Source organism: Anthonomus grandis, chromosome 10, assembly GCF_022605725.1.
Source record: "Anthonomus grandis grandis chromosome 10, icAntGran1.3, whole genome shotgun sequence".
Classification (NCBI taxonomy): Eukaryota; Metazoa; Arthropoda; class Insecta; order Coleoptera; family Curculionidae; genus Anthonomus; species Anthonomus grandis.
The window spans coordinates 12,358,654-12,376,214 of NC_065555.1; the positions used below are offsets into that span (position 1 = coordinate 12,358,654).

General features: G+C 30.3%; 1 protein-coding gene across 3 annotated transcripts in view; it reads left to right on the plus strand.

The window, feature by feature from the left end:
* Positions 1-2,144: 2,144 nt before the first annotated feature.
* Positions 2,145-17,561, plus strand: part of LOC126741012 (protein mesh) — a 38,404-nt gene continuing 22,987 nt past the window's right edge. Inside the window, exons 1-7 of one of the 3 annotated variants that reach the window (XM_050447262.1) lie at positions 2,145-2,434; positions 3,834-4,046; positions 12,492-12,679; positions 12,734-12,929; positions 12,984-13,213; positions 13,353-13,506; positions 13,569-13,721. In XM_050447262.1, coding sequence (XP_050303219.1) covers positions 2,236-2,434; positions 3,834-4,046; positions 12,492-12,679; positions 12,734-12,929; positions 12,984-13,213; positions 13,353-13,506; positions 13,569-13,721 — 1,333 coding nt within the window. In that variant the 5' untranslated portion in view covers positions 2,145-2,235. The remainder of the gene's footprint in view (positions 2,435-3,833; positions 4,047-12,491; positions 12,680-12,733; positions 12,930-12,983; positions 13,214-13,352; positions 13,507-13,568; positions 13,722-17,561) is intronic. The other 2 variants (XM_050447264.1, XM_050447263.1) reach the window with 2 other exon arrangements.

The window sequence follows — 17,561 nt, forward strand, 5'->3', positions numbered from 1 at the left end:
TGTAATTTTTTTTTATTTAAAAGGTTGTTTATTTTTGATGACATAGATATATGCACCCCCTCAGTTTACCCCTTAAAATTAGTTTTACGCCTTTTCTAAGATAAAGAGTAAATAGACCGCCTAAAATAACGGGGGTATTCCAAATTTCGTTAAATTTGATGCAAAACTGTAGACACAGTTTTAAAAATCGTTGCGATGGCTGTAGCTTGAAGGGGGTGCATTTTAGGACCCATGTTTATAGGAAAAAAAAGTCCTATTTTGACCTCAGGAATACGCCCTTAAAATATATGTAGTGAATTTTGAAACACCCTGTATAAATACCCAGGCATCTTGTGTACAAAACTGAAGAAATCGAAGAATCACAAATTCAATTTTCCATTTGAATGCCAAACAAGGATAACTTTCTACTGTTAGTTTTAAAGGTTCTTCTTGCTGATTACTGTTGTAAAGAGAGAAATATAGAAAGTATGTTTTATTATGATTTAGAGTTAGGAGATGCTGATCCGTCCAAAGTTTAATTAATGTGATATATTTTTCAGCTAGCTTTTGTATTTATGACCATGATTTGGTGTTTACTATAATTACTATATCATCAGTGTAACAGATAACAGAACAATTAAAAAAAAAAAAACGTTTATATAGATCAAAAATAAAAGTGGCCCCAGGACTGTATCCTGTAGCACACCACATTCAACAGTACATATCTCTCCAACGAGGTTATTATTTTTCACTTGTTACGTTTGACTACTAAGGTATGATTCAAGGAGTACTATATAGGAGAATGCTGTGCCACAGTGTCAAAAATTGTAAGGTCTTATAGCATTCATTAAAATTATTTAATATTCGCTGTATTAAATGCAATTTTCAAGTAATTTATTCAGAGTCCTGGTTGTGGTCGATAGTTTTCAACGCACTGCTTATCAGAGACGGAAGTTATTATGGAGTTTTTAAAAATATTTGGGTAAATGCTTATTTTTAGTACTAATGTGTAGGAAGAGCTTCATTACGGCTACATGACTGTCTTTAATTATCAATGCAGAAATACCATCGTTTCTACATGAAGTCTTGCTATTAAAAGAAGTTTTTTGTGTTTGGAAATATAAAGGATCTTTGAGGGTCTCCCTCCTCAGTTTATCAAAGTTTTTAATGAAAATATTGATGCAAACATTTAAGTCATTACATTGCAATATATCGCCTCAATGAAAATTCATTAGATTCTGCTATTATTTGAAAATCAATAATTTTTTAGTATGGTATATAACGTATAGTATAGTAATAGTTATGGGACATGGCCTGTCAAACCCCTCGTTATAATATAGAGCAAATATATATTTGACAGTAGTTTAAAAAAAGGGTTCTATGCAGATTTTTCAACTATAATTGTCATGTTTTAATAAAATTGTCATTACGTTGGAAATATCGCTCCAATCAAAATTCATTACACATGTTTCGGCTTTTGGGCTTCTTTAGGGCACAAAACCAAAGAAAAAATCATGAATAGGAGCAAAAACCAATTTGTGTAATCAGCACCATTTTTACATTATTCTTATTCAGGGTTACTATTGGAGAAATTTACAGTTATAATTTCGGCCCTAGATAATAGTGAGGTTCTAACATAATTATACTATGGTGCCATCACATTTGCTTTTATTATAAAAGGCTTCAAACTGATCCAAACGAAAATCATTTATATTATATTTTATCTTATGTGTTTTTGAGAGTACTATAATCTGAAATTCTATATCACCATAATGGGCATTAATGTTTGAGATGTTAAAAAGTATTAAATTAAGGTAATTCGAATTGGACTTGCCATCATAATCAATAACCTGATAGTCATCGAAAAGATCATTATGATCCAGGTTATTTAGAGAAAGTGAAGAAAGTCATATTGTCAGAAAAGCCATAGAATTTTATAGAAATAAAATAGTGATTCAGGTTCTTCAGGAGGTGCTAACAGATGTTATTGATTTTGGCTTCTTAATGAATTTTTATTAACTAGTACACCTTTCTTTATGTACAGTATACATAAGCCCAGAGTAAATATTTCACAAAAATGTGTGTCACACACAAGGCATGCTCCCGCGAACATATAGTCATAGATAACGTAATTAACCTTATCTCACTGATAATTACTTATCGAGCAGTTAACGGATCATCAGTGCGATCTTAACTAACAGGTTGATTTTTCGACAACCTATGGTTTTATAGTAGTTTTACCTTCATAGTTCCAAAATGGAACGTAAATTATTATTAGGTGTAGTATTTTTTGTGCTGTGTAGTATCGCTTATAGTCAAGACATTAGTGAGGACGATGTAGAAGCAGTACCGGGAATTAGTATAGATTTAAATTCTTCAGTTGGCGACCCCATTCCAGCAGAACAGCCTGGTAGTGCAGCGCTTGGAAATGATACTTCTCAAAATGGCACATATGGTAATTTGGGGAGTTTTGCACTTATTTAATTTTTTAAAATTTATATTCCTTGTTTTTTTGGTGTGAAACTGATGGATTGTGAAATATTTTTTTGGGCGTGGCTCAGTAATTTGCCTTATTTAGGTACGTCGATTATTATTTTTATGTTTGTTTTAGTTAAAATCCCTGCTCTTAAATGGATTATTAAGCTTTATTTACTGCTTACCCTCTATAGAATTCTTTGTGTTGCTTGGCCGTCTCTCTTAGTTAAACGTAGATGCGAATATTGCTCTCTCTTTTTACACTTAATCTGGTGACTAATATGAGTTAGTTAGGCGTGACTTTGATAATTGTTATTGACAAAATAAATGTTAAGTTAATTTTTTTTGTATATTACTATATTCATAAATAAGATATTTAGTTTTTAAATAGGTCCGGGACACCCTGTATTTATTTAAATTTTCGGTAGCACTAGTTTATTCCAAAGATAGGTAACATCGTACAATAAATAAGAGTTAATAACAAGATATATTTTAAGAATCTTAAAAACAATTTAAATTTAAACAGCGTGTTTGACTACAACAAAAATGGCCCAAATATAGTACCAGCTTTCATTAGTGTTTTGCCAGACTATAAATGATGAATAGTGTGTTGCTTATTTGGTGTTGCTATATTGTTCATGTTTTGCAGGTGTAAACATTTTCACACATTGACACGATCATGATATTCATAGTTTATGTATTCAATGCTTTTCCTCTATTAATATTGCATTAATTTTGTTCATAATTCGTATTTTTATTTCATGAATATAAAATTGGCATTTAAATTTCTTATTATATTTTGCTTTACATGTTTTAACACTAAAATATTTTTGATCTATTAGTTTCACAAACTTGGTAAAACTTTAAATAGGGTGTTTTTGAAATATTGCTACAAAATTCAACGAGACGCAATCATGAAAAAGTTCTTATATAATATAACTTTTGTCATAAATATCGATGTACAGGGTTGTAAAACTTTAGAAAGATAACATTATTTTTGGTAAATTTGATACCCTTGTAGATATTTTTTGGAACGGAGTTTCTATGCATCTAGATTATTATTGTTTTATTGTAAAACGTTTTTTGCGGCCAGATTTCATCCAGCACGTCTCTGGACTTTGTGGCAATATTTAATATTCAAAATTACATTTTTACAAAAGTTCGACCACACAGTAAATCTCATTACACACTTTTTTCATTGCCCAAACCATAGATGTTTTCAAAGAATTCTATGGTTCAGACAATCACAACATTAATTCTTTTGGAACCACTTAGGTGAATATTTTAAATGGTAATTCGTATAACTGATAAAAAAGACCCTAGTTTTTAGCTAAGTGGTTTACAGGAACAATACACTAACATGCTTGTGTTTGTTGTAGATGATCACCCCGTAGATTCTCCCGATCCTAATCCCGAAAGTAGCGACACTAATAGTGAACCTAATCCTAACGAATCTGAATCATCGAAGCCGTCTTCCGACGTAGAGGCGGTTCCGGGTGAAGATGTATCCCCCATTGACGAAACTAGTTTAAAAACTGGACAGAAAATATTGCGATCTGGGAAATATGTCACTTATTACGATGCTGATTATGGTTAGTGATCATGCATTTTCTTCTTTATTTTAATTATTTATCTTGAAATATGACGTGTCTACAAAATGATGCTTTGCTTTCATTTATATTGATTATTTTTTAAATATAATTGCAATAATAAAAAAGGTCAGAATCAATCACTAAAATTTTAAAGCATAATTTGCTAAAATTTTTATTTATAAGTAACATAATTTAATAAAGACAAATTCAATCCAAGAATAAAAAAACTGCATTTTGGTCACATTTTCACAGAGATTTTAGTACTTGTTGGGGATTAGGCTTAGGTAAAATTAGGGCAAAATTTGACAAAAATACGTACATTTATTTGTTGCTTTCGGTATTTCTTATATTTATTAATTATTTATTATTATTATATTAATGATTATCTTATAAAATTTAACCATTATGAATTAATTCTTGCTGTTTGTTATAAGTGGCACAGTGCTTCATTTAGTCTCATCACTTTTGAAATAAATATTAAGTACTATGTGACATACAGGTATTTACGTCATTTGATAGCATGTACTACTTAAAACAGATTTCAAAAAAAATAGAAAACTATTATTTCCATTGATACACCGTTAAGTTCTACATACAGAGTTATTGATGATCGATGGTACGTTGGCCGTACATGGAAAACGGAATGTAGCATTTTTCTAAAAATTGGTAGCCATGGTAACAGACATGCTCTATCGTCTAAAATATTTTCAGTACTGCAGCGTTGCCGCTGATATAGAAGAATGGCAACACTTTTGATTTTTTAAATGGAATATCTTATATATTTTTAGATATTTTGATTTCCTGTTTCGTTTTGAGCCTTTTTTATCATACTTCCCTATACATATCTGTAGCAGTTTAAAAAAAAAAAAAATAGTTTTCGTGTTATTTGTTAAAAACCAGGGGATAACAATTAAATTGTATAAAACACAGGCCAATTTAATCAGCATTCTATAGGGTCATCGAAAATTAAATTAAAATTTTTCATTAACTAAAATGGCAAAAAGTCAATTTTTTAAACGAAACCCCGTATATTTTAATTTTTTATTCTTATAGATAGTTAAAATACTTCTAATTTAATATAACAAATTCATATATCTAAGGAGCCGCGTCTTAGAAAGAAATACTTATTTTCGTGAAGCTTGATAATCTTAAACTTTTTTATTTTGTAAATTACGTAGTTAGCTATTAAAATGTCACAATGGTTTAATAAAAATGCAGTGACAGTTTTAGTTATAGTATTGCCATTATGTTTTATAATAAACTTAATTTAAAAAAGAAACATTTTTATTAACTACTCAAATAAAGTTTTGATGAGAATATTTATTTTTCATGCACAATGTGCTCAAATAATAGCAAGAACATGTAAAAAGTTTAATACATTGCATATAGATTTACGACCAGTCGATAAAAAGACTATTTATACCACAAAATACTTCGTTAGTTATATGTAAAACTCATAATAAAAAACTACCAATATTCTCTTAACATTTATAAAATCGTTTTCTGGTAGACATATTTGTCGCTCTTCTAATTTCGCTGTTATCTAGCTCTTCAAAACAGGTAATAGCTCGCTGACGTAGCTCTTCTTTACTGCTTACTGGTGTTGCGTCCACCTTTTTCTTTATATTACCCCACAAATAAAAATCAAGGGGTATCAGATCTAGCGATCTCGCCGGCCAATCCCATGAACTTTTCTCCATTTTAGTAAATAAAAGATGGTATACCTGCGGTATATTTTTCTTTGTGCCTCTTATAGGGGCTGGTCTGTTTGTTTTGGTCAGTTGCTTTTTCCTGCTGACGGTTATCCAGGGACCTGCCTGTTCTTTCCCGTTATTTGAAAGTCCAAATATGGTATCAGGATCCTTGGGATCAGTGGATAATTCTTCATGGTTTCAATTTTCGGCATTTTCTATTTTGTTTTTGTTTTCAGAGTTTCCAGTGTTTTGACTTTGAATGTCACAATTCTTCTCTCTCTTTCTCTCTCTTGTTTCTTGGACTTGCCACTGTGTTATTATCCTTGTCACAAACATCATCAAAGATGATATTGACATTTGAACAAATAAATTGCATTCAATATATGTAGTTTCTGAAATTGAAAGATAGAAAGTCAGGGCAGATATTGTTTATTTTAAAGGGAAAATGTAAAATATGTGTTATTTTAATGCAGGTTTGAGAGCTTAAGAATTTTTAAACACCTCTAGTAATCTACATTTTTAGAAATAAAAAGAAAAATAAATTTCCACATTTCGCATATTCTAACAGTTTCTGAAAGAGAAACTTGTGGGAAACATATTCTGTAGTATTTTGAAGGAGAAAATTGGAACAATTACATTATATTAATACTTCTTTTCAAAAATTTAGCTGTAAAGTAACTTTTAATAATAATCCTCAAATACGTTTGATATAATTTATGATGGGCATAAAATTTTTGCCTTAAACATTTTTTTTTTCAAATATATAATTTATCCTTTGTTAAGAGCTTCAAAATTATCTAGAGTTTCGTATCGACTTTTACTGAAAATGTAGCAATACGTTTTGTTGTGTTTACTTAACATTTCAGATAACAGGTGTTATTTACTGCCTATTTCGGAAATAGAATGAGTCAGATAAGCGAATTATTACACCACATGAATCACCTATAATTTTCGTAATTTATATTACTAATATTTTTTTGCTAATTGTTTGAAAGGAGGCGTGAAGAAATATGTAAAAAAAATATGATTATTTGTTTTTTCATATAGATATTAGTCACCAAGACACCAAAGAAAAAGTAAAATACTAGAAACAGGAAAAATATCGAATCTCGCTTAGAACGTTATACAGACCACTTGAATGTTATTGAGTTAGTATGAGCCATAGTGATATTTTCTTTTATATATTGTAGTATACGATAAAAGGCTTTAAATAAGAGATTTTTGTTGTCTTATTACACTAGAAGTTTTCTAACTTCTGACTAACTGTACAGGGATCTTTTGACCTATGTTTATATTTATTGCGATTGATAAAAAATAGTAAAAATTCAATATATATTACTTATTTCAGTAAAAGCTAAAGTAATGTAAGAACCACCAGGTATCTTTTGAGTAACTTGTTGATTTGTTTAGAATGGTCTAGGGCTTTTAACTTCATCATTAAAAACTGGTTTTACATAATTACATTTTAAAACAAATTATTAAAAAAGCGTATTTTGGTTTTAATTAAAACTTATTCTATGTGTTAATGTATTTCTATGCAAGACAGGAAAATTTGTATCAAATAATGTTTTATGTTAAATATTTTTTAATCAATTGAAACGAAAATTTTAATTATGTAGCGATAAATGTACTGTTTTATCAAATTTTTTATCTTATTTACATTACACGCCATACACGAAATAATTGGGGTATATAAATAAAAAAATGTGTTACTCTAACAGTTTATGTACCAATAAAAGTCACAGGAAACCGAGGAAATAAATAAAATTTTGACTAATGTTATAAAATTATTATTTATTAATAAAATAGGGCCAAAAAATATGAAGCTTTGTCTAGTTCTCTACAAATATTGCTTTCATTTCATATTAAATAAATAGGTGTGTTGTATTAACCGATAACAACAGATAAAAGAAAAATACTATTTACCTGTTTTATTTTTGAATTAAAGGTTTTTTTTGGATTACAAGATAACACTATACGACGTATTAACTAATTACGGTGAAAAAATTAAAAGGCATATTCGGAAGCGAACTTCATCAAAAAAATCATTATAAAAAAATTAAATGACAAGTCGATCCGGAAATACATTATTTTAAAGATACAGGATTTTAAACTGTACTTAAAAAAATAGTTTAATATAATAATGAACTTATTTGTGGGATTTTTGGTAAAATTTTGCAATATTATTTACAATGATAACATTTAGACTTAATTAGATATAAATTATTAAGTTCAGTGGCGGCTGATTGACACAGTTTAGACCACATTATTAACAAGAAAAATGTATGCTACTCACATTTATTGCATGCCTCTACCTGGACTACACATTAATGGGAATAAATAATTTTTTTTCACGCATTTGGGAAATCCCACCCTATGAAAAGTGGCCAAAATAACTTGTAATTAAAGAAAAGATTTAATTGATTATTCTAGAATGTATATGCCTATCCCTGCGACCCAAGGGAGGTGTGAAACATATTTCATCATCATTTAAAATTAAAAATGTAATTTATACAATTTTGATAACTCTATAATCAGTGACAGGAGATCAATTTTTCTCCAAAAGTCAAAACAGTATTAACGAAAAGTAAATACAAAAACTTCCATTTATTTATTTTATTATCCAATGGCAGTGCTAATTACAAAATACATATATTTAACAATCACATATTTAAAAATAAGTACATCATACCGTGTAAATATTAAATTATCAGGGAAATAAACTTAACAGAACAACGACAATATCAATGGATGGTGTCCTGTACCTGCCTCAGGAATGTATGTAACCAGCCAAAGAAGTCAATTCGAGAATGTTAATTACTCAGTCTGGTGGCGCTCTAGAGATAAATTTATTTAAGTGATAATTAGTACGATGAATTGGACCGTGAAATCTAATATTGCCTCTTGTCCTTGATGGAACATGCAAATCAATTTTTCAAATTTTTTTTCAAAAATTTTTCAAATTATTCAGGTGCTGACACCCTACTATAAAAAATTATATAAAGGGTTAAGACATCTCTTTTTTAATAGCATACTGTAATAAGACCTATATTTAGCAATTCTTTGGGAATCTTCATAATTAACTAAAATACTCAGCCTTTATGCTACAAGTTTTAAGAACCTGTGCTTAACCAATTTGAGGCTGTTACTGTGAATTTCGTAGAATGGGGACCAGTTACAAGATCCGTACTTAAGGTGATAACGCACAGTAGATGATTTAAAAAAAAATATATCTCTGTATTTTTGGGTGATTCCTCTAATAAATCCAAGCATCTGAAAGATCCTAGCAATCGCATTATCCAAATGAGCAATAAACTGGAGGTTCTTGTCTAGTGCGACACCTGTCAAGATCTCTGATAACAGAGACTCTTTCAAGTTTATATCGGATAATCTTGTAATTGAATTCCATACAATGTCTAGTCTGGAAAAAGCTCATTTTAGATTTAAAAGAATTCAGTGACGTACCATTTCTCAAACACCAGTCTAATAGGTTATCCAGATTATATTGTAATTTTCCATAGCCCTGAAATGATTTGACAACACAGCTTAGTTTTGGATCATCTGCAAAAAGCAGGTAATTGCAGTAAGTAAAACATTCATTAATATCATTTATGAAGACATTGAAAAGGAGTGGTCAAAGGTGTGAGCCCTGATCCACCCAAATTACCCTAGATAGAAAACCGCTAATTCGAATAATAAACCTTCTACTGAATAAGTAACACCCAAACCAAGACCAAAGTTCCATCAATCCCAAGCAGCTTAATCAGATGCCTTGAAGAAGTTGGTGTATATTGTTTCTACCTGAAAACCTGCCTACCTATGTGAAGTCCATGTGATTAAGGAGGTTTAACTCTGTAGATCTACAAGATGTAAATCCAAGTTATTGTTGCAACTACTGTATAATGGATCCAACAGTGAGGACAGAAAGTCGCAGACCAAGCCTTCAAAAATCTTGAGAATTGCACTAAGTATTCAAAAGGGACGATAATTAGCAATAGAGGCTCTACCATCGAATCATTATATAGGTTTAATAAAGCTCTCCTTCTAAAAGTTCCAAAATACTCCTCTTTAAAAGGGAGGTTAAAGATGTAATGCAGCGGTCTAGATAAGTTAAAACTGCAATTTTTTAGAAAAAGTATAGGTATTCCATCTGGTACTGGTTTTTTTGAATTTTTTTGAACACATTCTTTTAGTTCAATAAAGAACCATATCGAAAACTTTCTGGTTGAGCAGTTCATTATGATACAACCAAGTTGAGAGAGAGCCATATCTCTGTAAAGACAATAATGCCATGATGACATGTTAGTGATAAGACAATCCAAATTAGTTTTTAATCCTTGGGTATTTAATTTTACACCCTTGGCAACTTAGCTAAATAATTAAATTATACTATTTATTATAATCAAAGATTTATAGATCTTGGTCGATTGTCTACGCAAGAATAATGTCTTATAACGTTTATAAATCTACAGTTCATACCATGTTCACCCATTGTTAAGGCTACTTGCACACCTTTTCAGAATATTTCTCAATGTACGGCGGCACACTTTACAACTTTAAAAAAATTACATTGTATCGACATATACGATCCTTTTGTCTCAAATCTACATACTTCTTGAATTTGAATTTGAATTTGAATTTTGAAAAACTACCCATGGTTGGTATAAAAATTGGAAGAATTCAGCCATGAATCCTAAAAAAAGTCATTTTGGGGTGTTCCTCATGTAATCAAACCAATTAAAAACCAATATTTTTGAAGAAAAAAATAATTTTTTTAAATCAAATTACATGATACTTTTTTACACAGGATTTGCAGGATGCAAACTAGTTGCTCCAAATCCTGATTTAATATTCTCTGGCTCATTTTGACTTACCCCTTTTCACAATCTGTCCAGTAGGTTTGGCACTTTTTTTTCGGGATTCAGCCTTGGAGACGAGATTCGTCTCTCCACTGATCGAGAATTTCTCTCCATTTTCTTTTCATTGATGCGAATACAGCAACACTAATAGGCTGCATTAAATGTGTGGTATTGGCTGGGAAGGTAGTTCTATAAATATAATTTATACCATTAGGCTCTATCACCCTCATTTTAGTCGCCGAGTGCGTAATTTATTAGACAATCGTTTTCCTGATCGTTGTATTGGCAGAGGAGGACCTCAAGTTTGGCCACCAAGGTCATCAAACTTAAATCCACTGGATTATTGCCTCTGGGGTGGATAAAAGCTCTAGGGTACGAAATACCAGTAGAAAGTCAGCAACATGCACCAGTTGGTCGTTATTCTCTCTGATGGATTCGACGTGAAGCAGGAAATGCTAGAAGAACCACATTTCGAAGAAGTTTTTGTCGCTCGCATGTTTTGTTCCTCGTGGTCTATCTTGGATACAGTTGTCATAAATATTCAAAGCTTCATATGCAACCATTGGCCGTAAAAGGTCTCCATTAGTATGCCCCCAAACTATTACTGATGGTAGCACGGGAATTCTCCTAAAGTTTTTTCACTCTTTCTGTGTTCCTCGCAACCACCACCTTCCTAAAGCTAGGATCAGTCACGTTCCAAGCTTTTCACTTCTCTAACTGCTAATCAATATTATTAAAGAAATTTAAAATTTCATTACGATCCACTGATGCTCTTTATGTTGGAAGCCATTCTGACGCTTAAATGGTTCCTTTTTATCAATGATTGTAAGAAATCAGGTCCTGGGAACTGATTTTTGAATGTTCGAACATTTTTTCCTTGTTCATTCAAGATTTTTTTTATTACCTTACGAATATCAACCTTTGTGTGAGGAAATCCCCAATAAGCGACAACACCCAATGTCTTTGAAATGAGAGCCTCTTCTTGATCACTCAACACTTTTGAACGGCAAACTTGGACTTCATCTCGCCATAATGAGCAAGTAACCCCCAATTTACGATAACTCGATTTTAATAAGATTTTGCTATTATATTATAGAAATATTTTTTAGTGCGTAAAAAGATTACATACATATATGTGTGGCAAAAGCTGTAATATAGTACAAGTGCACTAGCTATAATTAATCGTAAAACAATAGCACCTGTGCTTGAAAACTAGATATTTAAATGAACATTAAGGAACTTTACAAGACTTTCTTTGATATTAAAAGAATTAGTCAGCAAATACATAAAATATTCGTTTCTCAAACCTGCTTAAATTTTTTGTATCAGTATTTCGACATTTATCAGAACTTTTACTACTGCATCAATTTCTCAGAAAATAAAAATATTCTAAATAGGAAGAGTGGAACTGATTGCTGATGATTACCCATATTAATGTATTTAATGAATATTAAAGTAAAAATAATAGTAGGACTGACATTAGATAAATAATTTGGAATTTTAATTTTTGATTTTCAGCCATAAGTCTGAGCAGAAAAATAAGCATAATAATCAACCTTTCATTAGGGGATTCAGTGCCAACCACCATTTAGTTATAGTATTATACCTTGCTTATTTCCTCTAAATTTTTTTCTTGTGCATTATTCTGGTTTATTAAAATCGGAATGTTATGTCAAATTTTTCTAAAAATAAGTTTTAACGAAGCACGACACCCACTTTGCATAAGTTACAAGAATTTGTTTTATTTACAAAGTCTAGATTTTCTTAGAATGGTATTTGAGATTTTTGTAGACATTTAAAAAAGTTTAAATGCTTATGGTGTTTTAAATAACTGATTCATTAAACTATATGACTAACACTATATATTAAAATGTTTATTATTCGAATTGTAGATCCCATGACATCAAGAGTAGCCCCTCCTGACACAGATCAAAGAGGAGGTTCCGGTGTTCCATACACGATCACCGAAACCCGATTAAACACCATTAGAAGACTATTTATGTACCCTTACTATGATCAAGGCGGTAATGCTGACAACGAAGGAGATTACCAAAAGGAAATACAATCTTCGTCACCACAAGTAACACTTATTAAGATTTAGTGGTAAATATTTGTTTAAAATGGATATTTTTAGGTTCACAAAAATCTTAATTTCCAATTGCCCTTCTTCGGATTCCGTTTTAACTATACCAGGTTGTCACTTAATGGGTTTTTAGAATTTAGCGATCCACCACCGAACTTGGATTATCCATTAGTATTTCCAGTAAGAGATTGGCCTAAGAGAAATGATCCTTCGTTTATTGGAATCTTTTACAGCAAATGTCGAATTGGTAACCTTTTTATAGATATTTTTTCATGTATTATAATTAACTAATTATTTATAGGTAACTTAAGAGATGATGACGAAGACCGGAGGGCACCTGGAGTGTATTTCAGAATGGAAAGAGATTTAATAGGCAGGACTGATCAGATGGGTGTAGAAATTCGAGAAAGGCTTAAATGGGATATCAGGGAAGGAGTTATTGGATCAGAGGCCTTTGAACCTAAACACGCTATAATTGCCACTTGGAAGAACATATCTTTTAATGGTGGTTTTGCTAATGCTCTCTGGCAGGTAGGAAATTCGGGATAGTCTTTAAGTCGTAAAATTACAAAGTTAAATATGATGCAATATTAAAAAAAAACTTGAAATACTTGTACGTTACTGTGAAATAATAATACTTCAGTTAAATATAATTTTACTCGATTTTAAGACAAATACTTTCCAAATGGTTCTCGCTACTGATGAAGTCTATACTTACGCCATGTTTAACTACCTCAACCTTGCCTGGACCAGTCATACAGAAGCCGGAGGTGATACGAGAAGAGGCGAAGGAGGTGTGCCAGCTTTTGTCGGATTTAATGCAGGTAATTTTACAAATGCTTTGAATCTCTATAGTTATTTGTTTTTAAATATTATTTTATAATAGGCAACGGTACAAGAAGCTGGGAATATAGTCCGTACAGTCAAGCTTCCGTTATCAGGGATCTTACAGCCAGAGGATATGCCAACGGATTTCCGGGAAGACACTTGTTCCGTATTGATGAAAATATTCTTGTTGGAACATGCAACAAGGATATAGGTATGTTTTAAACAATATTCTAGATAATATTCATATTAAGTTTTACTATAGGAAGATCCTAAAAAAGTTCATAAAATGGTATGTTAATAAACTAGTAATGTCTTAAGATAATAATTATTTTGTATGTCTGACATACTATAAAATAATTAAAGTATTGGACTGATTGATTTGAACAGGAAAAGTCCTTGAAAAGAAAGATCCTCTGGATTGGATTTAATTTTGAAGATTATTTATATTTGCAATTAATTCAATTTATAGTTAAGAGGGCACTAAATTGCTAGGTAAACTTCTTTATGTAGATTACAAGTAAGTGCAATTTTTAAAACGTGTTAATGATTCTATTAGCTCTAGAGGAATTAATAAGAGGAATTATTATCTAAAAAAATGTAAATCATATAATTTTCTTAATGAAACTTTTAAAATAAATTTAATGGGTAAAATATATATTTCAATTAAAAGTTATCTGTATATTACATCGTAATTAGTAAAAAATTAAATAGTCCATTGAGCTTATAAAACCATAAAAGATCAGAATAGTTTTAGGTATACAACGTACCAATAACTTGATGCTTAAACATGTTCTCGATCACTTAACTGAAAGGTATGTAACTAACAGTAATATGTATTTTTAAAATATGAAAATGCGTTTATTTTTTGTTAATTTATTTTAAATTTTAATATTTTATCTAAGGATGAAATTTGGCTAATGTCAAAATTAAAAAATTCTTCTGAAAAAGTTACAAAATAAAATTGTTATTTTATTGTTATGTGACTAGATAAACAAAATTAATGCAAACAACTGATCATTGAATAGCAGTTATATCACCTTTATTATTGTCATGATTTTTAGTTAAATCTTCATCGAAATTTTGAATCACGATTTTTTTTTCTTTCTAATATTTGCTATAAATATTAGAAAGAAAAATTGATAGACCTTGATAATATTTCGTTCTGAAGAAAGGAGGATAAAAGGGGATTAAACTGGATAAAAAGTTTCCTTTAAATGTTTTACTGTCACCTAAAAATATAATTATTTACCAGTTTCCATAAAACTCAAATTATATTTGTCTATAAACCACAAACCTTGAAGTTATTTAAAAAACTACAAAGTTGGATTTTAGCTTTAGAATAAAGTTTTGCTTGCAATAGATACACAGGGTGAGTTTTTTTTTAAATGATAAATGCCCTGTTACTTTCCTATTTTAAACAGAATGATGTGTTTTCTATTTTAAATATCAAATCTACGTCAGGTGTGAAGCCTGTTTGCGAAAAAAAATTAATCCATCTATTAGTTACAGAATTATGACTATGTATACGTATAAGTATGTCACTGCAATAAAAGAAAAATTCTTACCATCCAATTTTTGATTATTTATCGTTTATTATGCCTAAAAAGTTATTTAAAATGACCACCTTTGACTTTCAAACAATTTTCTATTTTTTTCTTAAAATGAGTTTCGTACACCCTGTAAGATCGTTGGTGTTGCTAATAAACAAGCAGAACAAATTCTATTTTCTATGTCCACTAGAGTCGTAGGTGCAGTGGCTATTACTTTATCCTTTGTAAATTCCCTTAAATAAAAATCAAGCGGAGTCAAATCTGGCGAACGAGCAGGCCAGTTGATAGGACCACCTCGACCAATCTACCTGTTTTCAAAAATTTCATTTAAATAATTATGGGTCAATATAACGTGGAGTTACGTCCTGCTGAAACCATACTTTTGTTCTTTTTAAACACAATGTAGTTGTCAATAAGACGTGTGACATAAATATAAACATTAGTATTACAAATTTTCATGGCAACTGCTATTAGTATGGTTAAAATTATTTTTAAACTTAATTAAAATAATTTTGATCATAGTTCTGTAGCCAGCAGAGCAATTTTAAAACTTTTTTGCAAACAGACTTCACATTTAACGTAAATTCTATTTTTAAAATAAAAAGCACATCAGTCAATTTAAACTAAGAAAGTTACTCTCTGCTCCTCGTAGGTGTAAATGTCAAAAATATCAGAAAATATATCCTCCCATAAACTTATAATGTCACCAAAATGACAAAAAAAATTGCGGCCGTTCTTAACATATTGCATTGTAACACTTTAAAAAACTCGCCCTGTATACAATAGTTTTTTTTTCTGTAATTCTTTTCACAAAGTCATCGATGTCTTGAACAGGAGAGGTATGTTATACATTTCTAATACATCTCTGATATATTATGATTTAAGTTTGATCTATTTACATTAAGATGGTTTTATAAAATATACAAAAGAATTTGGTCAATATCGACTATTTGGTCGGCAACCAACATTCAGCAAAGATCCTTTGAAGTGGTTATTGAATGGATAGTTTATGTTTGTTTATAATCTTACCTGATTTTAAGTATTTATTATATTAATTAAATAATTACTTTAATTAAAAGTTCAGGGACGATGTACCAAAATACTTTTTAATGAACTAAGTTTGCATGTACTCTTACCTATCTGCTGTTTATCCTTTTTAAAAGATCATTAGATTCAGCAGTATTGCCATCTTATTTCTAAACTCCATTTAAATTAATTCCAATTTTTACATCTGGGGAAAATAATTTAATTGGTAATTACAGGAAATTGTACAGTCAGCTATTCCCAAGCTTATGAACAGTTTAATTTATGATCAGATATATTTTTATACTAGGGAGCGGTTACTTGGTGAACAACTGAATACATAAACATGGTTTTAGTCGTGATATGTGTACCGTAACCAATTTACTAGTGTTTCACACCCTTAAGAGTGTATAACAAGTCAATGTGACATATACAGACCTCTCCAGGGCTTTTAATAGAGTTGATATCACTATTTTGATGCATAAGTTATCCCAATTTATCTTTTCGCATGGTATGGTTCCTTTAGTTTTACTATTTTTTTTCTTCTAGGGTTCAGTAGGTACTAATAGTTAGTGCTAGACCACGCCTTGTCAGTACAGTATTTGGTGTTCCACAGGATGGCCACTATTGTTCCTTGTTTTTATTAATGATGTCATAGTTAGTAATAATACATTCTTATTGTTTGCTGGTGTTCTGAAATCCTATAGGCTTATTAGTTTGTTTCAAGATATATTTCTAATGCAAGACTACTTAAATAGGCTAATAGATCTACTAAGAATAAGAAATTTGACTCCTTATCTAATGAATGGTGTTAACCTTGGATATACTGACTTTGTTAATATTATTCTTACGGCGTCAAAAGTTTTGGGATTCGTGTTGCGTAATTGTAGGAAACTGTCTGTTCCAACATGTAAAAGGTTAAACCTGTTATTGGTGGTCTCAGTGTTGGAATATGGTTCCATGATATGGTCTCCTTATAATAGAAACAAGTCTTTAGCTCTTGAAAGAGTACAAAATTAATTTATTAGCTTTTATCTTTACAAACTTCATTTAGGAATCCCGGGGGACCACATATATGATGATGCTTTATGATGAATGTATTACATATGAAAACTACATCAAAGAATAAAATTAGTATATAATAAAATATAGACCTTCTTTTTATATATAAACTTCTAAACAGGCAGATGGTTTGTCCAGCTCATAAGCAGGATACCATTCAATGTTCATCATAGCACTAATTATGCAATGCACATCTATTGAAAGGACTTTAAGACTGATCATTGATTGGGGTATTGAAATTCCTTTTAGTCATTTTAAAAATTTTATTTTACTACTAACTTAGGATAGGTCTAGTGGATGTAAGACTGTAACAGGTTTATTAATGCATTGATAGTGGTAATAAGATAAGTAACTGATTAATGTGTAGCGTGGTTCTCAATTATATTTGTATATTTATTTTTTTTGTAAATTTATGA